This window comes from Eschrichtius robustus, chromosome X (assembly GCF_028021215.1).
Source record: "Eschrichtius robustus isolate mEscRob2 chromosome X, mEscRob2.pri, whole genome shotgun sequence".
In the NCBI taxonomy this organism is placed as follows: Eukaryota; Metazoa; Chordata; class Mammalia; order Artiodactyla; family Eschrichtiidae; genus Eschrichtius; species Eschrichtius robustus.
In genome coordinates this window covers 13,402,563-13,430,248 of record NC_090845.1, presented here as the reverse complement: position 1 = coordinate 13,430,248, position 27,686 = coordinate 13,402,563, and the positions used below count along the sequence as shown (strand labels likewise).

Genomic DNA, 27,686 nt, shown 5'->3' with positions numbered 1-27,686 from the left:
CCACACTATGCAGTGAGTAAAAATAACAGTAACACTAGGGCTTGATGGAATAGGACAATGTTTGGTGTGAAAAAAAGCATATTCAACTGCAGCCATATGTTATCTTTGTGTAAAAAAAATGTGTACACACCCATACTCCCATAAGAGAGAAAAAGACTTAAAGCAATGCTCCAGTGTTAATTGGTTATCTTTAAGGGTCAGGATTATAAATAATTTGTGTTGTATACATTTTACGTTTTCTAGGTTTTCTATAGTAAGCAAAATGATTACCAGAGAATAAAAGTATTTTTAAATAGGGTTCCAGGCTACATAGGCTTTTGCCAGACTTGCTAACCCACATGAGCTGAGAGCCCTCTCTCCAACTACGCAGCCCCCATAACAAATAAGGTGTACAATCACTGAAGGACATGGTAAGTTTATTTGGATTTGGGACTCTGCAGAGTTCAGTCTCGGCTCCCCGACGTCCTCCTGCCGCGGCTCCTGGACCTGGAGGAGCTCCGGCTGCGGCTCCGGCGGCTGCGGCTGCCCCGGCCACGGCTGCGGCCCCTTTTTCTTCCTCTGCTTCGGGAACTGTGCCTCTCCCGGCTTTTGGACGTGTGCTTGTGAGATTTCTTGCCCCCGTGGCTCCTCCTCCTCCTCCTCCTCCTCCTCTCGGCCTCCCCGTTCCTCTTGTAGGAGTGGGCCGGCCCGGGGCTCCTCCTCCTCCTCCGTGGCCTACTGTAGTAGTCGTCGTGGCGGCCCAGCCGCTCCCTCCTCTCTGAGTTCTTACTGAAGCAGGAGCCAGTCCGATCCGGAGACAGGTACATGTCTCGATTCGCTTCCCAAAATTCATTGTTGGGATTTCTGAACACGTGAAGAAAGTTGCAGTGTTTCCCTCTTGGACACTGCTGTATTTCAAATAAACCTGCAGTGGCACAGTGAGGAAACGGCATTTACTGCTGGCACCTCATCCTTTTCAGAAGGTACATTTCTGATGTTCGCTTGTGATAGGACTATTTTCTCCTTACGTACATTGATGTCATAGTTTGGGTTCCCCGAATTTCAAAAATATTCAATGCTCTAACAAAGGGCACTGTGAAAAGTAACAGATCAGAACTTTTAATTAACCAGAATGCCCCGTTCCCCTACTGGATTATGGTGTGGAGTGCAACCGAACCAATGGCGACCACGTTATTTTTTCTAGGGTTTTACCATCCTGCTGACTGACAATGTAGATCCCTAATTAACACTGAAGAACCAGCCCTGGGAGTCCCCCTGGCAACATGCTTTGAGGGCACGGTGGTGGGAGGACCAAAGCACTGACCAAAAGAAAGAACCTATTATAAGTAAAAGATCCTGTATTTTCTTATACTTCAAGATGATAAACACTGGCCTAATGCTTTAAATTTACCAGGTGCTTTTAACATGGAAGATTTTTGTCAAAGGTGAAATCTACTTGAACAATTTAGAGATCTTTTGGGGATTTTCAAACTTTTTTAAAAGCGGTAAATTCCCTAAATATGTAAAAGAGTTAAAAGTGAAATACCTCCATACCACACACTATATACAAAAAGTCAGTCAACATGGATCAGAGTCCTAAACGTAAGCTATGAAACTATAAAACTCTTTGAGGAAAACATACAAGTAAATCTTCGTGACATGGGGTAAGCAATGGATTCTTAGATATGGCACCAAAAGCACAAGCAAAAAAAGAAAAAAATAGAAAAATCGGACTGCCTCAAAATTAAAAATTTTTGTGCTTCAAAGGACAACATCAGTGTGAAAAGATAACCCACATAATGGGAGAAAATATTTGCAAATCATATCTGCGATAAGGGACCTGTCTGTAGAATATCTCAAGAACTCTTACAACTCAGTAAGACATATAACCTAATGAAAAATGGGCAAAGCATCTGAACAGACATCTGTCCAAAGATGATATACAGTGGCCAATAATCCAATAATAAGGACACGACAAAATGCTCATTAGTTACTAGGAAAAATAAAGCTGTTATTTAAAAAATAACAAGTGAAATAAATAGTCTCCTGCTTTGGGGGAGTCAAAGTCACACTCAGAAGCGCCTCACTGAAATGGAGAAAAGAGACCCATCTCTTACAGCACCCCAGTCTTTAAATCAGGCATAATGGTTCTTCTGGTTTGCCAAAGCAAGGAATTCTAAATTCCTTTTTTTTCTCCCTTCAAATAAATGTTTTTTAAGTGAGAGCATCCATTAAGACCGGGTTGCCAAAGATTCAGACTTTATAGATTTTGAAATAAGAGGTTTTAAGCAGGTGAGTATAAAGCAAAGCAAAGCAAAGCAAAGGGTAAGGGGAAGTGGTCCCCTAAGGCACGGGCAGCTCCTCTCGTAGCTCCCGGAACACTTCAATAAGAAATGGTTCAGCGAAGCCCATCTGATAGAAATCAAAACAGAACGAGCCCTTCAAAATTGCCAGCTACTCAAAGGGCTGACTCATTTCCTGATTTGGCAGCCACTGCCTGATGAGTCAGCCCGACTGAATGTGCCCTGACCAGGTTCTACAGCTATAATCAATCTTTATGACACAAAAGCTTGTATTGCAATAAGGCAGGAAGTGTCATAGGTAATGTTTTAGGTGGCAAAGATGACAGAAGGTTCATTAGGGATAAAGATGGGGAAAAAAACCAGCTCAAGTGAGGAGCCAATGAATAGAAAACACTTCTGAGACTGCAATCAGGAGACGGTGTCCCTGATAGACACAACTTCTCAGGCTTCCTGCAGAGCCCAGGACTTCGAGCACCAACTTTGTCACCTATACATTGTGACCCCAGTCACCTCATCCATAAAGTGACCCACAAGGTCGGTTACAGGTCTAAAATGTGATGTACTTTATATAATGATCTCTGCTCATCTACCAGGTGAGGCAAAAGCTGTGCTTCACACCTTTAAAAGGTTGGTTTTTTTCCTAAGACCATCCCTTTATATGACAGTGGAACAGTGGGGAAAAAAGTCATATTGTATTTTACCACAAATTGCCATTTTCCATCGGGTCACTGGGCAGAATTCGCACTGAAGCTGTCGTCCTGCGTACCACCGTCCATTAAACAGAGCAAGGGCTGCTTGGCATTCTTCTTCCCTTTAAACCACAAATTAAAGGATGCACTTTAGAGTAACTTTCTAATATGCAAATTAACCCTATTGTTAATTAACCCTTGTATTTGTTTACTGTAGGACCACCTAGTTCACTGCTTTTGTGCTACCTAGGGAGTCCTCATTACAGCATTCAAGGTCCTGAAGCTCACAATTTATTCAGGAACCCTTTTGTTTTTTAGTTTTTTTTTACTAACCCTCCCAGAGGTTTTGATACAAGGAAATCGACTTGAGTCAAAGCTTCTTAAACCAAAAGATTGGACCATTAAAAATGCAGAAGTGTTTTCCATTGTCAGTGCCTGTTCCTTCTCAGCTCAGATCGCTGTCCTTCCTATTATGCAATTCAATGGTTAATTTATCCCATTAGCCATGGCGGCACAGGCAAACAGCAAGAGGAGCAGAAACAATACACTAACTGCTTGCTCTCTTAGCGGGCCAAATGCACACCGAAATTATTTGGGGTTCTCTATTCTAGTTACCCCTTTTCAGTTTGTGTTTTAATTTTAAAATTATATAAGTAAAAAATTAACTATATTGCAAAAAATTTAAAACTCTCTAAGTATACGAAGAATGAAATACAAATGTATAATTTTCTAATCCCGTCCATATTTCTAGGTCAGCTCTTAATATATACACTTTTAAAAATACCATGCATATGAAAGCTATGTATTCAGTGGAAAAATCCCAGACGTCAATGTAATCACAACACTATATTGTGACAAACGTGAAGATGTTTATGTTCAGAATACTTACGATTGATATTGAACATACACATTGCCCCTCAGATGAGGTTCCCAGTTGCAGCTGACCTAAGGAGCAATGAAGAATTGCATCATTAAAAAACAAACAGGGCTTCCCTGGTGGCGCAGTGGTTGAGAGTCTGCCTGCCAATGCAGGGGACACGGGTTCGAGCCCTGGTCCGGGAAGATCCCACATGCCGCGGAGCAACTAGGCCTGTGAGCCACAACTACTGAGCCTGCGCGTCTGGAGCCTGTGCTCCGCGACGAGAGAGGCCGCGATAGTGAGAGGCCCGCGCACCGCGATGAAGAGCGGCCCCCACTTGCCGCAACTAGAGAAAGCCCTCGCACAGAAACGAAGACCCAACACAGCCATAAATAAATAAATTAAAAAAAAAAAAAAACAAGACGAAAACCTAAGGAAAAGAAGCCCTCCAGTCATCAAATGCATTTTTTGTCCAGGCCAACATCACCAAAAGTTGTTATCAATCAAATATTCCAAAATTAAGATACTACCCCACTCTCACGTCTATTTAAGGCATACTTCAGCAGATAGTAGTGCTGCAGGCCCCAAATACCTGATCCCTGTTGATCCTGACTTTTTTGTCCAAAGATATGAAATATTTCACACGTGCATAAAGATACAGAGACTATTTTAAAAAAAGAAAAAAAAATACAGAGACTAGAAATCAGCCCCTATATACACCACCCAGATTTAACACTAACATTTTCCATTTTTGACTGAGAATGTTTAAATACATAAAACATGAAAGACCCAGTTGAAGCCTTTCCATCCTATTCTTCTCCCTCCTCCACCACATAGGTGAACACTATCCTGAGGTTGGGTGTATCCTTCACATTCCAAACACACACACACACACACACACACACACACACACACACCCCTATCTACACAGACACGACACCCACAGCCATACATACACACAGACAGGCATATACACATATATCATATGTGTGCCATAAAATATATACATATATTATGTACAGACATACAAAGAAGTGTATGTCTGTTATGCACATATGGGTATACACATATTTATGTACATATATGCTAAGAAGCACGTATATATATTGATAAACAATATACAGTATGGCTTTGTACATTTTAAAATTTTATATAAATAATATTTATTTCACATCCTTTTTTCAAGATGTAATCATGTAAACTTAATGACTCATTTTAAACTACTGAATACTGGCTATATCAAATTATCAAATTTATTTATCCACTCCTCTAATGATGCATATCCAAGGTGCTTCCAATTTTTCATCGACAAACAGCGATGCAGTCAGCATGCCTGAATGCATCTCTGGGCAGTAGGACTTTGTCTAGTGTGCATGACCGGAAGTAGTATGCTGATTTGTAGGTTCCATGTACTTTCAACCTCACTAGGTACTGACAAACTGCTCTCTAAAGTGGTTTTACTAATTTACACAACCTCGCCCATGCTTGATATTAGAATTCATAATTTTTTTCCCGATGGGTATGAATAACATCTCATTTTAATATGCACTGTTCCCATTACTAGTGAGGTTGAACATTGACCATTTGTCTTAAAAAATGACAAATCTGATTTCGTTTTACATAACGGTATAAAAAGGTCCTCAAATATTCATACTAATGTTTAGCATTTCTTTTCAAAATGAATCTATCAATATAATTTTACAACTTAGTTGCAGAGTATTTTTATTAGAGCATCCCAAGAGAGGCAGGATGCGTACTGACTGACAGTACTGACTGACACCATCCTTAGAAGGAAGACTGGGGTGGGGGGGTTTCCCTAGTGGCGCAGTGGTTAAGAATCCGCCTACCAAGGCAGGGGACACGGGTTCGAGCCCTGGTCCAGGAAGATCCCACATGCTGTGGAGCAACTAAGCCCGTGCGCCACAACTACTGAGCCTGTGCTCTAGAGCCCACGAGCCACAACTACTGAGCCCGCGCACCTACAGCCCGTGCTCCGCAACAAGAGAAGCCACTGCAACAAGAAGCCCACGCACCACAACGAAGAGTAGCCCCCGCTCACTGCAACTAGAGAAAGCCTGTGCGCAGCAACAAAGGCCAACGCAGCCAAAAATAAAATAAATAAATAGATAAATTTATAAAAAAAAAAGAAGGAAGACTGGGGACTTCCCTGGTGGGCCAGTGGTTAAGACTTCGCCTTCCGCCTTCCAATGCAGGGGGTGCGGGTTTGATCCCTGGTCAGGGAGCTAAGATCCCACATGCCTCTCGAAATCTTTAAAAAAAAAAAAGAGAGAGAGAGAGAGAGAAGGAAGACTGAAAGGCCTCAGGAGGCCACGTCAGCCGCACCAGGGCCCTTAGAGATCATTTAAGCCCGTGGTTCCCAAAGACCTGGTATTAATTTTCCATGATGAATTTGATGTTTTGGAAATTTTTCTACTAAAAATTTATTAAACAGCTTTCCATTTATAACTGCCAATGTGATTAGCATGAGCCTGGCTGACAGAATTCTCAACAAAAGGAAAAAAAAAAACCCATGGTTAGTAGGTACGGCCTGTCGCAGATAATGGGGGTGATTTCCATTAAGCAGCCTGAGGTGCTGCAAGCAGCTCCAGCACTAACTTCCCAGAAGCAGTATGATGTAGGGACCCCATGAGGGAAAACACTGATGTAGTCCAGTCCTCGCCCTTTCGGGATGAGGAAAAGGCACAAAGAGGCAAAGAGCCCACGGCTAGTCACCACACCAGCTCCTCAGCGGTGCTTCTCACGTGGCACCGAGTCGTCTGTGGCCAGGCACTTAGAAGTACTGTGAAGACGGGAAAGTGCATGCAACAGAAAGAAAAGGTAAAGGGGAAAGAGAAATTCTGAAAGAATTTTTTAAAATCTTGAAATCAGTAGAAAGAAGGATAGCCTTGAATTTCACGAGGGCCGCAGTTACTCTGTTTCTTGGCTATTCCAACTTTCCACTGTCATTTCCAACTAGCAGAAAAAACTCACAGCTTAATTCCTATCTCTTTCCAAATTATGGGCCATTTCCCCCATCCTAACATAACAAAATCATTCAGGTTCGGATCTGATCAAATCGCAGACAGCAGGAGGCTTCACCGTGTTACGATTTGACCACTGGGCCCAGGAGCAGCAGCCATTACACCTGACTTCACGCTTGCTTTAAGGAATGTTTTAAAATAACTCTGTAATCTGAACACTTCTTTTACCCCCTATGCTGCATCACAAACCATGACTCTGGGAACACTATGTTCCGTATTGAGAGTATCCAGTGAATAAAAACAAAGTAAAAACAAGAAAGGAAAAGGAATCAAGGTTTATGTTCTTGGGTAGCTCCAGAAGAAAGAACGTGCACCTTGGGTGGAAGCTGCAAGCAGGCACCATCAACACAATACAGTAACAACAAATCAACCACCTCGGTAGGTGGAGTAAGTAGAGGATTGTCACACTCTGCTCTCCATGGCTCTAGGGGAGACCGACCACGGGAGGGAGGCCATTCCGCATCATACGCAGCCCCTAAGTGAACGCTTGGATACCTATCTGCAGAGGACCTTATGCAGAGAATTCACAGGCTGCAAAAGAATGGGACCATAAAGGTACTGAATGGATGCAATATCTTTTCCCATCAAAACCTCAGAACCCAGGAAATGTCATGCTAGTACCTGTTTAAGATTTCAAGTAGTACCTCTACCGTATTGGCAATGAGGTGGATGGAGAGGGAGAGAAAAGAATTAACATTTCCTTGCAACATGACGCCAGGCCCTGCACCACAGCACACGTCCCACCCAGGCGGAGAGCCTGTGCCCTCGCTTTCCCATCCCATCCGGTGCTTCAGAGGGAGGCGAACTAGTCCCGTCCTCCACACGCACTGCATGTGCCCACCTTGAACTGGACCACTTTCCCCACGTTCTTGAACTCGGGGAGCACGTCGTCATAGAAGTCCAGGAACTGCTGGTAGGTTTCCTCTTCGCTGTACTCCAGGCTTGCGTCGGGGTCATAGTCGTCCCTTCTGCACTGCTCCATCCCAAATGTCATAAACATGCTTTTAATAAGAAGGGTGGGACTTGATGCCGGGAAATTGTGCTTACGTGAACACCTGCGTATGAAGGAAAAACTTCAGCATTCCAATGGTGAGAAATTACACATAAAAGGCTTGCTTTAAACTGTGAGATAAAGACTGAAGCAACTTAGCTGTTTCAACTGAACTATAAGATGATAAACCCCATTCAGACTTTAAATTTCAACACTTAAAACTGTTCTAAGGGCTTCCCTGGTGGTGCAGTGGTTAAGAATCCACCTGCCAATGCAGGGGACACGGGTTCGAGCCCTGGTCTGGGAAGATCCCACATGCCGTGGAGCAACTACGCCCGTGCACCACAACTACTGAGCCTGCGCTCTAGAGCCCGCAAGCCACAACTACTGAGCCCACGTGCCACAACTACTGAAGCCCGCACGCCAAGAGCCCGAGCTCCACAACAAGAGAAGCCACCGCAATGAGAAGCCCGTGCACCGCAACGAAGAGTAGCCCCCACTCGCTGCTACTAGAGAAGGCCCGCGCGCAGCAACAAAGACCCAACGCAACCAAAAATAAAAAAAAAATTAAATAAATAAATTTATTAAAAAAATAGTATCCAGCATTTAAAAAAAAAAAAAAACTGTTCTAAAACTGACCAATATATTGGCTCTCATTAAAATGTAAGGTCAGGAATTATTTCCAAGTTCAGATGCCATTCAGCTGCCTTTTACTGAAGTTCAGGAAGCCTTACACATGTGGAAGCACAGGGAAAGAGGAGATGCGTGGGCATGACGGACCGTGATGAAAGGCTCACAGACACCGAGCATGGGACTCCGGACAAGGTGAGAACAGTGCAATCCTGGTTCCATACAATCGCCAACAAACCCGACACTTAGAGAACGGTATTTTGAGAGTTTCAGCTAAATGGAACGCATTTCATAGTTTTCATGGCATTTTTATATTCTTTTTCTGATCCTTGCAACCTGTTAGGACAGCCAGGGCTAGTATTTTCTCCACTTTGAAAGAAAGAAAGTGAGGCCTAGAGAAGCACACGTACCCAGGTCACATGGCTGGGGAGAGAAGATCCCAGAGATCCGAGCTAATCGACAGTCTACTTACTGCCTGTGTGTTATATGATGTGCTAAATGTAAGGAATTTGTCTTTAATGAAGGAGGTTAACCGTTGTGAAGAACAATTTTCTTTTCATAGCTTAAACTGAACCGGGTTTAACTGAGTAATTTTTTTAAAAAATCTTTTATATGAGTTTACTTTCTTATTTACTTCCTTCTCCTCAAGTAAAATGAAGGGAAAAAATGCAGCTTAAGATTCCAAATCGTCAAAATTTTCCTGATTAAATTTCTAGTTTAAAAATTAGTTAAAACAAAAAAAATTAGTTAAAACAAAAATTTTAGAAAAAAATCCCCAGAACTTTGGAAGAAAAAAAGTTGAAAAACAAGGCAGGTGTCAGAAAAATACAATGGCCCTGAAATGAATAAATGTTTAACTCATGCTCACTTTCCATTGTCTGTAACATACATCTGTACACCTAGTGAGACAATGCACACAGAATGCCCCGCATACACCATGCCCAGCTCAGAAACGTGCAATCTGTGTTCATTAAAGTGAAATTTTCTATTTTTCAAAGGACCCTCCTAGATTATTCAGTCAGAGACCTTGTAATGAGATCCATCTTCCCAAGGACAAATACCCACAGAAAAAAGAACGAGGATTCAACCTGGTTGGCAGTGTTAGCAGAACCAGAATTTTACAAGTATGAAGCACATACAGAATTAAAGGAGAAACCAATTTAACAAGGTTAAAATTCTCATGGGATTATCATATCTGAATGAACTTGGCTCTAGTACCCAGGATGTCAAGTGAACATCTGTGAGTTTTGGAACAGTGCCAAAGTCCCCATCTAGGGAAAAATCCCACTTGGCCTAGAGATAGTCCATATAATCTGAGTGTATTTAAGGCCAGCCCTACAGGTTCTACTGAAAAGTCAGCTAAGACAAGAGATATTTGGGAAGGCAGTCTAAAGTTGTGGTACCAAACCCATGTGATTCTCAGAATCACCTGGGAAGAACTGAGATTTCTCAGGTCCTCCCCTAGACCATCTGTTCAGACCTCAAAGAGTGGGGAACCCATGTTTTCAGAGTAACTCCCCACCTGGTCCTGAAGGTTAGCCATGTTTGGGGACTCCTGGTTTAGGCCATGCTATTTACTCAGATCCTTGAATCCAGTAAGACTGCCACAAAATCATGTAGTTGGACATTACCTTAACCAAAGGACAGCCAATAAATGGCATGGGTCTCCAAGTGCCCCCTCAGGTAGAGCTAACTGCCTATGCCTCTTTTTCTTTTTTCAGGGGAGCACTCCAGGCACCCACTACCTTTGTCCTTTATCGAATCAAGCTACATGCTAAAGGTAGGCTGTGATTATTTACCGAAGGTCTTTGTGAGAAATATTCTCATGAAAATTACATATGCAACTGTTAATAAACCATCTATCAAAGTTACTGCCCACCTTCCTACTCAATGTCTTTATACAGTATTCCATGGGAGGAACATTTACACTCTGATGCCTGGAAAAGCTTTGTCTTTCCAGAGATCCCACTCATTTCCTTTTTGGTAAGAACTACATAGCTCATTTCTGCCTGGGATGGATACAACTCCAAAGCCAAATGTACGTTCACAGTAACTCACTTTCTTCTCCTTTCCTTGCTTTCAATTTCTTTTATTTTATTAAACTTAGTGTAGTAGATTGTGAGCCTTCTTTATTTTATTTTTTACAAATTTATTTATTTATTTACTTTTGGCTGTGCTGGTTCTTCGTTGCTGTGTGCGGGCTTTCTCTTGTTGCGGTGAGCGGGGGCTACTCTTTGTTGCGGTGCGCTGGCTTCTCATTGCGGTGGCTTCTCTTGTTGCGGAGCACGGGCTCTAGGCGTGCAGGCTTCAGTAGTTGTGGCACGTGGCCTCAGTAGTTGTGCCTTGCGGGCTCTAGAGCTAAGGCTCAGTAGTTGTGGCGCACGGGCTTAGTTGCTCCGCGGCACGTGGGACCTTCCCAGGCCAGGGATCTAACCCGTGTCCCCTGCATTGGCAGGCGGATTCTTAACCACTGTGCCACCAGGGAAGCCCTGTGAGCCTTCTTTAAGTCACTTCTGGAAACAAGTGGGGTATAAATAACTACTCTGATTAATAAGTTTTACTTTTCATCAGTGATTATGTTCTTTTAGGACCAAAAAAAAAAAAAAAAAAAAATTGAACTCCCCTCAAAGCTGTGACTCCAAGTGCAGAAAGGTTCTAGAATCAAACTCGTACTAATTACAAAAACAAAGCAACCAAAGAAATGCTTAGCTATGGGAGTGCTTGATGATGTGACAGACCTTAACAGAAAAGAACAGTTGTATGATCTGGAGCAAGTCACTGGGGCTCTCTGTGAAAGGGCAGCAGTATCTTTGTTTGAAGGGATGGTGCTGGAGTTTGTAACTGCTGGTTTCATGGAATCTTATTTCACAACTGATCACTTGAATCATGCAAATACCCAAATCGCTCTCATACTTTTTTTTTGATAGTTGTGATGGTGAAATTTCGCATGCCTGTGAATATATTAAGAAAGGTTCACAAACTAATCTGACCACCGTCAGTATTTCCTTGAAATGGCTCTCAGGGATGGGTTTTGAGAGCCTGACAGTCCATTCCCCTTTTCACAAAGAAGTACTGTCAACTGATTTCCTGGAACCACTTAGGACATCTCCCCTTCTCTCACTTATGCCCAACAGAAGACTCCAGAATCCGATGACCACAAGTCTTCACATTTAGGGAAATGTTAGAGACATATCATAATTGAGGACTCCTGCAGCTGGGAGACCTTACATACAATTTGGTTCAATCCCCCACCCCTACCCCACCTCCGCCAATGCAAAGGTGAACTCACATTGAGTCTCAACTGTCTTTCAAAGGTAATTCACTGTACATTTTTTCTTTGGTGGGGGATGTTTTACATCAATCAATTATTACTATTTTGATGAAATCAAACATACATTTGGGAAACACTTCTAAGGATACGAAGGGGGGTAAAGCCTTTCTCCCCTCCTTAGTTCCCAGTTCCTCAAGAGGAGACTTTCACTATTGGCCGGATCCTGTGAATCCTTTCACAGATATTCTGGGCATATACAATCCCAGCTATAAAATATAAGAGGAGTCACAAATCCTACATTAGTGACTCTCAATCCTGGGCACATCAGAAACACCTGAGCACGTTTCAGAAATTCGGGTGCCCAAGTCTCAGAAACTCTGATTTACTCAATTTGAGGTAGGAAATAATTTTTTTCAAGCTTTCTAAATGATTCTAGTGTGCATCCAGGGTTGAGAACCACTGTTCTTAAAAAATGTAAAATGATGTGAGGGCTTAAATTAAAAAAGAAAGAGAAAGCTAGAGAAGGATCATATTTTCAAAGAAGGAAATAAAACAGCATGGATAATTTTATGAATAAAATAAACATGAGAGACAACACACAGTTTCTCATTAAATACATATGAATTTGCCTATTCATATCCCTTTTTATGATGAATAGGACACTAAGATATAATTAGATCTTTTCTTCTGCAGAATGAAAAGTAATAATTAGATTTTGCCTCAGATGGATTTATTCACCATTATGAATTATTTAGCTACTTCAAGCTGTTCATTCATAAACAAGCCAAATTATAAAACTCACCATTGCCTGGCATACAGTTGGTATTTAAATATTTGCTAAATGAATGAAAACATCAACACTTAGTTTTCCACATGAATGTCCTGTTTTAAAATCATTGATCCAAAAGAGGGAGGGAACCAGAGTGTCTCAGAGAATAAGGGCAACAGTAACAAAATGAAAATACGAGCAAACACTCAGAACTTGCCATGGGCCTGCCACGTTCTCCCTGCTTTCCCTGCATTCACTCACAACCGCCTTAGAAGAGGGGTACTGCTTTTAATCCCCATTTTACAGGTGAGGGAACTAAGGCACAGAGGGCTTAAGTAACTTTCCCACCTTGACAGCCGCTAAAGCCAGATGTTGAACCTGGTGTCTGTTCCTGAATCAGAGCAGACTGAGAACGCACATTAGAATTTTCCTCTACTCGCTCGGATCCTGTCTTTCACAGATATCCCTTTGGGCATGCCAGTTTTTAAAGCCTCTTTTGCGTACAGTGTTTGCCATTCAAAAAATAAAGCCAGACTGCTCCAGTCTTTTGAAATAGATTATCTCCCCATCCCAGTTGTCCCATGTGGACTAATACAAGTGCAGGAAGAAAATAAAAGCAAAAGGTCTTCAGATAGCTGTGGGAGGAATGCAAAGGAAGCCCTGCCAGAGAACTGGACTAAGCCCGCCCACAGAAGAGGTATGGGGTGTGGAGGGAGCAGGGGATGCTCAGCTGGGGGAACTGGAGCAGCAGCAAGAATGCAGCAGACGCCTGCCTGTGAACATTTCAAACTCCAGCCCGTGCCAACTCAAAAACCTCAACATTTTGAGTCACTTAACTCTGACACAATAAAGCAAAACTGGTTACCTGTCTCCAAATCTGCAAGCTCCTGTTTTACTGTAGAATGGACAATTGGCTCGATCTTTTTCCATTATTCTTAATTCCATGGGTGGTTCTGGGTTTTGCCATGTGGTGCCATTTTCCAACTGTTAAAAATAACCATGACTTTACTTGGTGTTAAAAATCCATGAAGAAGTAAATGTTTAAAAGGTATTCAAATATTTTGGTCAAAAATAAAAACAGATTCATGTAAGAATATACACATTCAAGCTGTGTCACACAATCTAGACTCTACAAACAACTGTCGTGAGACAGGGGCTATATGTCTCTCCTGGCTCCCAGTCACTGCCCATCATCAGGCATCACTATGGCTACCAGGAGCAGTCACCCAGGCTTCCCTTCTGTCCATCCATTCCAAAAAGGGTCGAAGGACTTCTTAGCGAACCACCCCGTGAGAGCAATCTAAGTTACTGCGAATCAAGTTAAACCATCCATCTGGGCGTAAGAGTGTGTGATGCTGGTTACACACACTTTAAGGACTATAAACAAGTCCAGTCCACCAGGGTGATCTTTGCTTTTGTTCATCAGTTCAATTTTGTTGTTGCTGCTGTACAAAGCACAGAGCCACACGGGTGATTCCCACATTCAGACAGGATCTAAGTAGCTTACCACGAAATTAACATTATTGGAAGTATTGTTTTTAAAGAAATGTTCATCGGTCTCAAATTCTTAATGAAAGGTTTTGAAAATACCTCATTTTCAGCCTGCTCCAGCATCTTCTGCACAGCTTCCTACAAATGGTGCAAACATAGGACTAATGAAAACCTCAAAGTCAGGTAAGTCACATCTGGTTTCTCTGGTTAAGAATCTCATGTGTCACAATTTTAAAAAAACTTACGCACACAAAAGGCTTCAGGTTCTAATTTGCTTTCTACAGCACAGATCTTCTGAAAAGCTTTCAAAAGACATATAGCTGAGAATCTTCATTCAACTAGGACATTTAACAGCACACATTGCAAAACACAGTCTTCTAATAATTTCAGTAATAGTATTTAGTAGATTTGAACATATATTCCACATTCTAGTTTTTAAGATGAGGTATTAGTGAATATCATAAAAGACAATGCTAGCTGAAACATCACAGACATTTAACAGACGCTACATTATGACATGAACAGCAGCAACTGGGATTGATGAAAAATCTCAAACTTTCCGATAAGGCGAAGTCAGTCCTGCAATATGCCAGTAAATTTTGACCTCCTTGGCATTTAAATAAGTTTTAAATTATGTTCGACAGACTTCTCTTCCCTAGCTCCTTAAAGCATTACATAGAAGACTCATATGTCTAGCTGGTTACTTGATTAACTCTTCCTGGCCACGTTAAGGGTCCGCAGTAACTTAACGTGCTCAAAACGAACTTTACTCTTCCCTACCCTTCGCCCATCTAAATGCCCCATCTCAGTAAACGGTGTTGCCATCTGACCACCTGCTCAAACTAAAAAGCTAGAAGTATGACTTGAATTCCCTTCCCCGTCCATTCAGCCTACCAGCTAGGGTTCCGCTGACTGTGCCGCGACTCACCCCAGATCTCTGTACTTCTCTGTATTAAGCAGTACTGACATCCAAACCACCATCACGTCCTGTCTGCAACAGCAGCCTTCTAACTGGTCACCATATATCCACTCTTAACTCCTTGGTCACCACTCCCCACCCCCACCCCCCATTCTATACACAAAAGTTAGAATGATCTGTTAAAGGTAAAGATATAAATTAGATGAAGTCACTCCCTGATTAAAAACCCTTTAATGGCTTCCCATGACACTTTAGGTAAAATCCTAACTCCTCCTTCCCACCCAGGAGGCCTTACATGAATGACCCTGCCTACCCTCCTGACTTCCTCCCCACCCCTGCCGCTCTTTCCTTTGGTCTCTAGGATTCAGGCGCCCTGACCTCCTTTCAGCTGCATGCTCAAGGCCTCCCCCCTCTGCCTGGAGCCCTTCTCTCTGAGATCTCTGCATTCAGGCGTCAGCTCACACATCGGCTCCTCCTTGGAGAAGTCTTCCTTGACAGGCAATCGAAAGAAGTACTTTCCTACCCCAATCACTCTGTCACATGACATTCTGCTTTCTTTCTTTTTTTTTTCTAATGCTTTATTCCTTTATACCACTTAACATTACCTTAGAGCACTTAAAATGATCTTTTTTGCTTGCTTATATTCAGTTCCGCCATCTAGAAACCGAACTCAGTGAGTACAGATCTTTTTCGCTGCCCTATCTCCAACCCCCAGAGAAGCATCTAGCTCACAGGAGAAACACAGAATGCAGATCCCTTTATATATGCTTAGAATCGACTTCATTTTACCCACTTCTCCTTAATGTCTCACCAGACTTCCTTTGAAACAAAAGCGTTAGCTTTTATCTGGTGCCAGAAAGACCTCAATTGAAGAACATTCCACTGTTAAAATGGGAATTTATTACTCTCTGTTAAAAAAATGACAAGCTCCAAACAATTTTCCTGCCCCCTAAAAACTTAGCATGATCTTGCCTCATCTGGAAAGCAGTACTCAAATAAGGGTGTTTAAAATTTGCACTGGAATTAACTGATGGCCTGAGACAAAAGAAACAAAGGTTGCTTCTATCCCATCATGACCAGGATGTAAACAAATGCATTTTTCCCCATGATCTGGTGATTACCCAGTTTTATGCTATTCAAACATAGCATTATCACAGAAAAGATACATCCTGATGAATCAGGCAAGGAAAGATGAGCTGTGATATCTTTAAATAAATACACTGTTAAGGAGCAGCAGCAAAATAGACCAAAGCAATCTTTAAAAACAATCCTGGAAGATATAGAAGACATATACATATACCTTATAGATTCTTTTTTTGTGTGTGAGCAACTATAGGTTAGCTACAATTGCCTTTATAGCACAAGTTAGAAAGGAAGTCAAGATTTAATAACAAAAAAGATTTCCTCATCCCTCAACATTTGAGTTTCTGACTTCTTTCAACCTATTAGTTCTTGCCGACACGTCCAAAGCAGTGAAGTCTCTTATGAATCAAACAAAGGTGGAAACTATACAAAATAGTATTCTCTAAGTAAGTCAACCCATATACAACAAAACCTCCGAAGAACACCATTTGCTCTAGAGTGGTACAAAGTGTAAGGCAGGGGCCAGCTGCCTGTTTTTCATCAATAAAACAGTAAGGTTTTATTAGAACGTGGCCACACCCTTCATTTTCGTGTTACCTATGGCTGCTTTCACGGGACACTGGCCGAGTTGGACGTTTTCAACAAAGACCGTACAGACCATAGAGCCTAAAATGTTTACTCTGGCTCTTTACAGAAAAAGTTGGCCAATCCCTGGTATAGAGAGTAAGATAGGCAGAGTTGAAGAAAAACCTTCATTTAAGGCGTCTGCCACAGCACCCACCCAAAGAAGAGCATCATAAGGAAACGCTAGTGTATATCCAAACTAAAAACATGACTCTTTCTAAAGAAAAAACCAAGTCCCAACCTGACATGCCTATAGCTTACCCTTCAAGCCCAGCACCCGCCCCATCCGCTCACTAAGAGGATACGCATTGCGTTCATCCTCCTGTGACGGGAATCACCTCTCTTTCTTTCTTCTCCTGTAGCTTCTGCTGCTCCTCTTCTCTCTCTTTTCTCTGCTGTTCTTCCCATTCTTCCTTTAACTTTCTCTTTACGGAGGAAAAAAGAAAGAAGAAAGGTAATTTTTTTTCAGACTCGCTTTTTTACAACATTTCACACATGGGGCAAATGAATGAAAAACTTTAACACTGGTAAAATGGATAATATCCGGATTTTTAAAGTTCAAGGTATGTAACTCAATGAGACTCGTTTTGGTTAACTGGTTATCTGATTAATACCATACCTCTTCTTCTTCCTGCCGTTTTCTAGCTGCCTCTTCCTTTTCCTTCCTTATTCTGAATTCTTCTTGCGCCTTCTGTTCCCGCAGCAACCACTCCTCATGTAATTTTTGCCTATTGATGTAACGACGTGATCAAATAAAAGGAATGGGCGCTAATCTACAAATACATCCACACACATATATGATAGCAAATGACATTTTGGGAATGATGAAAGTATCATGAAAGATATTTTCTAGAAAGCAGTTAAGTGGGGGTAAGAGGATCAGGAGATGATTAGTGATATTGGAAAAGCACTACATTTTAGCAACTATCCTCCTAGAGGGTGACAGCATAAAATCACTACTTCTACGTTTCCTATCTGTAACATCTTTACACAAAACAATGACACTCTAGCTTTCCCTTTAGGTTGACCACAGTGATGTGTAGGTGCCAATAAAGTGAGTAACATCCAGCTTTTCACATTCAGAAAGTATTACCCTTCCTGTTCTATGCATTTTGAAAGTGCCCATCGCAGGACTGCAGCACGATAAAAACCTGGCATCTCCTGCTGTAAACCCTTGGACTGCTACTCTTTACAGTTGAGAGACTCCTGTGGTTTGCCCCAAGCACCTAACTGCTGAGAGAAGAAAAATAGAACTACATCGTGATCGTGTCCTTAAAATAAAGAAAGCTACAGGTTTTAAGAAAAGATGACAAGGAGTTACAAAAACAGATTAGTGGGTGTCTAGTTTATTTTTAGAAATGACCAATTATAAAGAGTGATCTTATCTTAAAATGGTGTCTCAGATATCCAATACCACAAGCTTACAACTTAAAGATGGGTTATATTTCAAAAGTTTATTAGCCGATTAAGTGTTTAAAACCTAGACTGCATTTTCCCACTGAATTTGTAAAAGGAAAATGAAATATGAGAAATTGTTCTATATTACTTCAGGGACATTAGGAGTTAAATAAGGTTTTATGTCTAGTCTGGGGACCCAACCACAATTTCAAATACTTGATGGGAAAAAGTATTCCATTTCCAACTACAGATTCTAGGAACCCATCTTTTAGCCATAGTAGAGACTGGCATGTTGCATATGTCAACGTTCCTGTGTATGTCATAGAGTATATGTAGATGTTTCAGTGTGCAGAACTCTGATTCATGAATCTTTTGAGGAAGATATTCATTGTAAATAAACTGAACCAAAGTGTATATATACTTAAGACCACAAAAAAGTAAAATGTTACAAACTTTAAAACTTAATAACTTGGATATAATACTGAGAACTCTAGAACTCTGAGCACATAACTCTGTCAACCCCCTGCACTAAGAGACTTGAGCAAACTCTAGCATGGCTTTTAGCAGCATAAGGCTGTGTCCCTAGGATGACCCCATCACCTCCCACCCCCCAAGACACATTAAAATGCCTGCCTGAGAAAACTCAATGCTGCCTAGAAAATGGACTGTTTGCTCTAGCCAACACCTGATAATAGGCCTCTGCCTTCCCTCTCCTAGAGCATTACTCAAAAGGGCTCGTAATTATGAATATGTGTCTCTTACAGCTCATAAGGGTCTCTCTCAAGGGCCTGAGAGCCATTCCTGGGAAATGCAGTCATTAAGAAGGATGAGGCCTCTGGCTCCCAGTCTCTGTGGGAGGATAAAGCCCTAACTTCCCTAACTGCCCACTAACGAACACAGCTTCCTGGTCACCTTCACAGGGACCAACTCCTGGTACTGTTCACTTTCCTCATTCTCCCTTTTAAAAGCCCAGATCGCCTCTGCACAAACCAGAATGGAGCTCAACTCTTCCCCTACTGTCAGGAGTTACTGAATAAAGTCTGTTCCTGCACTTTAACTAATGTCCGGCTCTGTTTACCTTTGACACTATACACCTGCTTTTAAGTAGTACATAAAGCCATTCAGTATTTTCAAATAATTTTCCTGCTTTTCAACAATAAAGTATTATGCAACTCGTATAGGAATAAACAAAAATCAAGGGAACACAGAGACACGTGTATGTGATTTAAAAGAAGCATCTAAGTAAATGGGAAAGCAAAAAAAATGACTTCCCTATTTCATGCTGTACATATCATCTTTATCATTACAGAAATCTCTAGTAGTAAGAACAACCAGAGATATTACAGCACCTCCTATCTGCTCACACTACGTTAAGCGCTATACACTTACCACCTCATTAATCTCATTTAATCTCCCCAATTCTATGCTGTAGGTACTATGATTGATGTTTTTTTTTTTTTTTGGCTGCATCATGCAGCATGGGAGATCTTAGTTCTCCAACCAGGGATCAAACCCGTGCCCCCTGCAGTGGAAGCGTGGAGTCCTAACCACTAGACCACCAGGGAAGTCCCTGTTTATGCCCATATTTAAGGCGAGGAAATTGAAGCTTAGAGAGATTAAGCAACTTGAACACAGCTAGTAAGTAGCAGGGCCAGGACTGCAATGCAGATCTGGCTGAATCCAACTCCCTGTTCCCAATCATTACTACTTTTTTTTTTTTCTTTTCAGCATTTTGATATTTCCACCTATTTACGTGCTTAGGTGGGTAACAGGAATTAATTACAAGAAAAGAAGCAACATTTCCAGTGAACACACTAAATAGGTAGACAGGATCTATAAAGTTTTTTCTCCTTTAAAAAATTATTTATTTATTTTTTATTGTGGCAAAGTATACATACCATAAAATTTACCATTTTAACCAGTTAAGTGTACAGTCGAGTAGCATTAAGCAGATTCATATTATCGTGTACCACTTGGGGAAAAAAAAATAAACTACCCCCTGAAAAATACCAAAAGAGAAAAAGAGCAGAATATTTTTGTCATCTTGGGATGGGGGCGGCCTTTTGAAGTCAGACATCAAGGCCAGATATCATGATGAAATTGATGACATGGAGATCAAATTATGTGAGTAACACCATAAGCCAACTTAGGACTGATGACAAATGAGAAAAATATACATCACACACATGACAGATAAAGGATTAATATCCTTAATCAAGTAATAACATTGCTTACACAACAAACTTTAAAAAAAATGAATCCCAAAAGAGAAAGGTGCAAGACCTAAGCAAGCTACAAATAGATAATATATAAAAAGATGCTCAATCCTACTAATTAAGAAGTGTACACTTGAACTCTTCTCAATACTCTGTAATGGCCTATATGGGAAAATAATCTAAAAAAGAGTGGATATATGTATATGTATAACTGATACACTTTGCTGTACAGCAGAAACTAATGCAACATTGTAAATCAACTATAATAAAAAAATTTTTTTAAATGTACATTTGAAACAATGAAATATAACTTTTCACTAAAGGAGTTTTAAGAATTGATAATGCCTAGTGTGAGTGAAGGTGCGGAGAGATGGGCACCTTGATTCACTCTTGGAAAGGCTGCAAACTGCAATCTGGATGCCCTTTCTACCTGCCCACCTACCTTTTACGTGTACTTCTCCTCTAGGCATTTTCCTAAGGAAATAATAGGACAATTACCATGGATTTATAATCATGGATACTCACTGCAACTTTTTTATAATAGTAAAAAGCCTGAATGTAAAATAATAATAAATTAATAGTAAATAAGAGTGAATTAATAGTATATGGTAAGTGAATGTTATTTAATAGTAAATAACCTGAATGTCCATCAGTAGAGAACTATAAATTATGAACAGAAAATAAATTATGCCAGTCATACAATGGATACTGTGTTGCTATTGAAATGGTTGAATTAGATCTCTGCACCAACACTGAAATAAATGTCCTATATAGCGAAAAAAGCAATTTATAGAAAAATATGTATAAATATCATCCCATGATAGAAATATACATATACAGTACATCTACAGTTTCTTTCTTACCTTCTTACTGGGGCTATCTTTGGTGTGTTGAGTTTATTGAAGCCCTTTCACTGTTTACACTTCTTAATTATTTGGATTTTTTTTCAAAAACATTTACCAATGAGGAAAAAGAGTGAATAATACTTTTTTTTTTTTTTTAAAGACAATATCTTTTTTCAGCCCATCAGCTAGAGGTTTAAACAGTTTATCCAGGGTATTTTATAAGACCTATTTTGTATAAGATTGTATAAAGAAGACCCGTCCTAGTTAGTGAAGACTTAGGATATTCAAGTAAAATAACTGGGTTCGCAGGAAGTGCTTCAATCAGTGCTGACCTCTCTCTCTCCAACAGCCTCTCTTCTTCTCGTCGTTGTTCTTCAATAAAAGCATCCGCTGCTGTCTCCTCCTCCTCTTCCTTCTGTGAGAGTCCTGAAGGAATGTAAATGTTTTAGTATACTATCTGTATATTACAAAACCTTGGTCAATAATTCAGGAAAAAAATTATATACAATTTTTCATCTTTACAATTATGGTACAAACCTGTTTTTAAAACTTTCTAATAATAAAGGGCCCCAATCGCCCAAATTGGAACAACGTGAACATTGAAAAGAACGATAATGGTAGTAGATAACACATTAAACTTAAAAAATGTATTGATGGTTCCATAGTGATACCCCAAAAGATGGTGAGGTGTGGGAGGGAACATCCACCTGTATAGAAGAATGGGAACTGAAAAATGTAGAAAGACTTAAGTAGAAAAGTCCTCACTTCTGCACCCCACTGTAGGAAGAGGATATTTATTTGGGAAGAGGATATTTATTTACACTATCTCAAAATATCAGCCCTCAGATGAGTACTAATTACAAAGGCAGAAACATCTTTTACAATGGAGCCATCTGATTGGCAACACTTAGACCACACTTTGCATCATTAGGAGTGGAACAACTTGACATGAGAGGCCCCCTGATGTATGCAACGAGAGCTATACAGCATCAGCTTTGTAGTATTTTGCTATAGAGTGTAACCTGAAGCTAATCAGGAGAAGACAGACTAATCTAGAATGCAGGGCATTCCACAAGACAACTGGCTTGAGCTTTTCAAAATAATCAAACTTGAATTGGGAAAGTTTAAATATGGCCTATATATCATATTACTGAAATAATGTTCCTTTATTTGTTTACTATTATGGTCCTTATTCTTAAGAGGTGCAGGCTGAAGTATTTAGGGGTAAGGGGTATGTATATGCAATTGATATGCAAAGGGTTCAGAAAAAATTTGTACATATGTATGTATCTATCTATCTATATAGAGAGAGAAAGTAAGGCAAAATGTTAACAATTGACAAATCTAGGCGAAAGGTTCATGGATGTTTATTGAATCATTTTTTCAACTTTCTGTACAATGGACCATTTTCAAAATAAAAACATGGGAAAATAAGTTTTAATATAATAAAAATTTATATCCTCTTCTACTCAGAATTTAAATTTGAGGAAAAAAAAGGAGGAAAACTGAAGTGATCTTAAGGAAATATAACAGAAGATCTCAGGCTAAAAGGAAAAAGATATTGTCTGTCACATATATTAAGTATAGGTCTAACCAAAGGCTCACCCAGTCCTAGATAATCACAATACAGCTGACTCTTGAACAATGCAGTGGTTAATGGGCACTGGCCCTCCACGCAGTTGAAAATCCATGTATAACTTAGAGTCGGCTCTCCACATCCATGGTTCCTCTGTATCTGTGGTTCTGCATCCTTGGATTCAACCAACTGCAGACCATGTAGTACAACAGTATTTACTATTGAAAAAAATCCACATATAAGTGGACCTGCGCAGTTCAAAACCCATGTTGTTTAAGGGTCAAGTGTGTATCTAACTGTATTACACATGTAACTGTATATGGAATCATGCTACAATTTTGCAACTTGCTTTTTATCCTTCATGTTACCTTAATTTCTGATAATGCAGCTCGTTTCAGATTATTTCAAGTACAACTGGGGGCTAAAGAGGCTACCTGTAATAGAGAGGTTGATACTCCAGAAATTTCTACCAATCACTTGCCAACTCACTCTTATAGCAATTCTTACAGAATATTTCTATATTCTAGCCTTCTGGGTAATGTTTGCCCATCCAACATGTGCTACAACCCACAGCAGTATTTGGTAGACCACAGTATTCATGAAGCACCACTAAGTAAAGAACTGTGAGTTGGAGTAGGCCAAAGCAGGAGCAGCCATCCAGAGACAAGCGCTTAGTCTTGGATCTGCCATTAGCCATATATAATCACGAGCAGACCAGCGAGCTGCATCCTTCAATTGACTAAACTGCCAAAGCACACATCCACCTGCCTATTCACAGAGGCTCACTCCAAATGCACTTTACAAAGTTAAAGGGGAATAAAAAAATCAATGAAATATGTTGGATTTAAAATATGTAAAGAAAACGAAGACTTTTAAAAAGTGGGGGCATGTTACAAGAAAACAGGTTAACAAAGTAAGGAAGCTGAAAACTTTAAGGAGGGTGGGGAATCACTAAGGGCATCAATAACGCCAACCTAACCTGTTTTTCCTTTTATCCCTGATGCTTTATCCTGCCTCTAGCGGGCCAGTTTTGAACGAATGAAAAAGAGATGCTAATACAGGCTGCAGGGCAACGCACTGCCCCTTCCATTCTAAATATCCCAAGTATTGCTGCTGAAACAGTTACAGGGTAACTCCAATGGTAAGTAAAACCTCCATGGCTATTTTCTCAAGGCCTGAGAATCCTGGTTCCTTGAGTCTGTGGACTTCAAGAATTGACTAGGATAATTTAACAGGTATATTCTGGCTAATGTGGATGGTAACCATTATAACTCAGTACTCCTGCGTGATTTCAGTGCTTCCATCTGCATTTATAACTACACTATACAACTTTACAACTAAGTTCATTAAACAGGTAGGTTTAATATACAAATGTTAGATTCTGCCATGAAGGCCAAATGACACCACCACCAGTACAGATGAAGGTTCCACAGTATTTTAATAGGAAAAAAAAAGTGATAAGTAACCACAGGGCAACAGTAGTAGTGGCATTCCAAACTCCACTCAGTACCATATTCACGTTGTGAGCGTGTATTTCCCATCATCCCTAACATTACATTAATGTAGATATGGGGACTTCCCTGGCGGTCCAGTGGTTAAGACTCTGAGCTTCCACTGCAGGGGACGTTGGTTCAATCCTGGTCAGGGAACTAAGACCTCACATTTTACGACTTGCAGCCAAAAAAAAAAAAAAAATAGGTAGATATGAATTTTACTGGATGTATAATTGTATAATTTCACTTGGTTTTGTGATTTGTAAGTATATTGCTTTATAAGTCAAGTAAGTTTCACAACTAATTTTATGCATATATATTTAAATAATGTCAACAAGGGGTCTCTCATGTTAGTGAAGTTTAAGAAAAACTTGCAAAGTGTCTAAAACCCTCGACTGCCGCTGGTTTACAAAGAAAAATATTCACCGAATACTTACTATGTGCAAAGGCTGTGCTAGCTGCTATAATTCGTAATGCCTGCACCTGTAATATTAGATGCTTCATAAATACTTAACACGTAATCAGTGGGTGATGATTCACCGTGACTTCCCCCCCCCCCACCCTTGACTACGTTAACATTGTTTCTGACATGGGTCTAACACAACTTTTTGAGAGGCCGTGGCCACAGCAATTCTTTTTCGGATACGGTACTTGGCTTCCTTCTGACACTGGGGCCTCAAGTTAGGACGGGAGTCGTGGGAGCAGTTTCATACACAGAAAACAGGATGAGTCCATTACCTGAGTCTCTCAGTCGAGCGAGTTCCTGCCGACGTTTCTTTCGTTTCTCCTTCTTCAGGGCGGCCCTGTACTTTTTGTGGCTGGAAAAGCAAGACACAAACACACTCCAGCGTCAGTGGCCGCACCTGCAACGCTGCCTAAGCCTCCCCGCTCCTCCGCGCCCAGTGACAGGAACTCGTTTGGGTGCTCGAAAGTGAAACCTTGCTTCCCGTGTTTTAATTACAGAGCATGCTTTTACCATCACCTCGCCATCCCATGCGCAGACGGCAGGCCTTCTCCATCCCATCACCTGTACCCTTCCTCGCCTCCCTGAGCCTACAGATGCCCGCGGACAGTCCGGGGCGCGTCCAGGGAAGGGATCGAGCTGCCGCGGTGGCTCATCTGCTTCGCCCAGCTCCCCTTGCCTTCCTGCCTGCATAGCCTTCATCCCAGCCTCGGTCCGCTCCGTCCCCTTTTGTTGTCAGCGTATCTCCCCCAACCCAGCTCACCTTAGTTTCTCCGGGATCACCATTTTCTCGGGCGCCGCCATCTTGCCAGCACAGCCACGCCCCGTAAGAGTCGGCCGGAAAGGGCGGGCTTGAGGGCGTGCGCAGCCGCGCGCGGTCGCAGTCGCTGCGCGGCCTCTCGGGCTAGAGGGGGCGGGAGCATGTCTCCCCCGCCTGGCTGACCAAAGACGGACGACGGGAGGTAGGTAGCTCGTCTTCCAAAATCCTGCACAAGTAAATGTCTCCTTCTCGAAAAATCCTCTGGGGCTCCTAACCCGTCTTGTAAGTAATTCTTCCCTCCTAGCGCTTCCCCAGTGCGTTAGCACTCCCTCTCCCCACCTCATTTTTGGTGTCTTGTGGCCAAGAAGTTAAAAGTCACACCTCCCCTTTTCTCCTCGTCCATTCACAAAGCCTCATCTCACACAAGCTGCTCGCCTTGCTTTCCAGTCCGAGGCTCTGCCTCCTTCCATGGTTCCACCTATCAACGCCTCAGACAAAGCTCCATACGCCGCCCCCTTCCAGTCACACCTGCTGGCTCTATAGGCAAAATTAACTACCGAGGCTGCAGAGGTGCAACCTCTACTCCCAAGGAATTTACAATCTAGAGGCAGAGAAGGACCAATTCATAGATTAGATAATATGGTACAGGCAACTAAGATTACTTAACATAGTCCGCCTGGAGATTCAGGGAGAGCTTTCTGATGCCTGAGTTGTTTTGAAGGCATACGACCTTTACTCAGGTGGAGAGGGTGGTAATGGAATTGCAGGTAAACCAGCATAAGCAAAGGCATTAAGAGGTGAAACAAGGTGGGATCTGCCAGAACCGCGAGAATTTTGGCCATCGAATATAAAGGGCAATTTGAAAGTTTCAAGGAATACAGAGGTATTCCTTGAATACCGCTGGGGCTAGGTTGTGGAGGAGGAGGCCCATTCCAAGAAGCCTTAACTATGCTCTGTAGGGAACAGAGAACCGTTGCAAGATTTTAAGTTGAGGCTTGTTGTGATCATATTTGTGTTTTAGGTAAATTACTCTGGTTTGCAATATAAAGGGTACAGCCGGAATAACGCAATCTAGGTGAGAGGTGACAAGGAATTAAACTGGGGCAACTAGAGTAAGGGACTGAGAAAGCAAAATAAACCCTGCTAATAATTAGACTGTGATTTACACATACAAGGCCAGGGACAAGACCAAGAAAAAAGTGTTTCTCCCAAGGACACGTTGCGACTGCAAAAGGATTAACAACCCCCATCATTTGATAATTGGATAACTTCCCTGGCTTACCTTTTTCCCTCTCTCCTCCAAATCAAAATTACTGAGATACCCAATTACCAGGCTGCCTGTTTCCCTAGTCCCTCCTTGAAATCATTCAGCAGAAGCCCAAACTCTTCATAAACTGCCCTACTCCCTCTTACAAAGACACTTGCAGTAACAAGCTTCCAAGTGGACCTTGTCCAGCTCAGTGCATCGGTAATTAGGGACATAGACTTTGGAATTGGATGGACTGGGAAACTCAAGCCTTGGCTCTCTGATCTTGAGTAAATTCCTAATTTTTTTTTTTTTTTTTTCTGGCCGAGTCCTAACCACTGGACTGCCAGGGAACTCCCAGTTCCTAATGTTTAGTCTTCAGTTTTCTCATCTGTAAAAATCAAGGGAATGCTATATGTTGGCATAGTGCCTGGCAATAGTTAGTGTCCCCAAAACTTTATCTGTTATTAACGGCAGCAGCAGCGTGAAAACTTCCCAACCCGCTCAAGAGTGGGTTAGGTACTTGTCCTGCGGGTGCTCCCAGCACAAGTATTTCACCTTTTATAACACCTGTCACACTATACTGTACTTTGTTGCCTTCATAAGACTGCATCTGGCACTAAATCTTAAACTTCTTGAAGGTGGAGACTTGGCAGTTATGGCCTCTAACTAGAGAATGCCCTGGGTGGCACAAAATATAGCTGTGCAAATCTCCAGTTTTGCTGGTTCCTGTGACCAGGACTTATGCTGAGAATTGCTGCCATTCTGAAAGCATCAGTGTTTGGGTTGCTGTAACATTTCTTATGAATCAGACCAGACTTTCATGTCAGAATAACTACGAATGTCTTCTAGGAAGATACTTCTAATTAAAAAAGGATACAGATTTCGATTTTATTCTGATTTAGAAATGAATGCAAATCTCCTTTTATAGGAGTTAGATGTTTATCTTCAACAGTTAACCGCTGCATTCATTTTCATGAATAAGCTTAAATTGCTCAAGTTAATTTCATTACAGAAGTTACTCTAAAAGCCAATTCCAT

General features: G+C 41.3%; 1 protein-coding gene across 1 annotated transcript; it reads right to left on the bottom strand.

The window, feature by feature from the left end:
- Positions 1-354: 354 nt before the first annotated feature.
- Positions 355-25,715, bottom strand: ZRSR2 (zinc finger CCCH-type, RNA binding motif and serine/arginine rich 2). The gene is made up of 11 exons (XM_068533602.1): positions 25,404-25,715; positions 24,916-24,995; positions 21,441-21,534; positions 17,269-17,377; positions 16,988-17,074; positions 14,123-14,161; positions 13,398-13,516; positions 7,713-7,926; positions 3,861-3,916; positions 2,984-3,093; positions 355-904 (listed from the first exon to the last, which is right to left on the bottom strand). The coding sequence occupies exons 1-11, from the start codon at positions 25,442-25,444 to the stop codon at positions 444-446; spliced, it is 1,410 nt and encodes a 469-aa protein (XP_068389703.1). The 5' UTR covers positions 25,445-25,715; the 3' UTR covers positions 355-443.
- Positions 25,716-27,686: the final 1,971 nt, after the last annotated feature.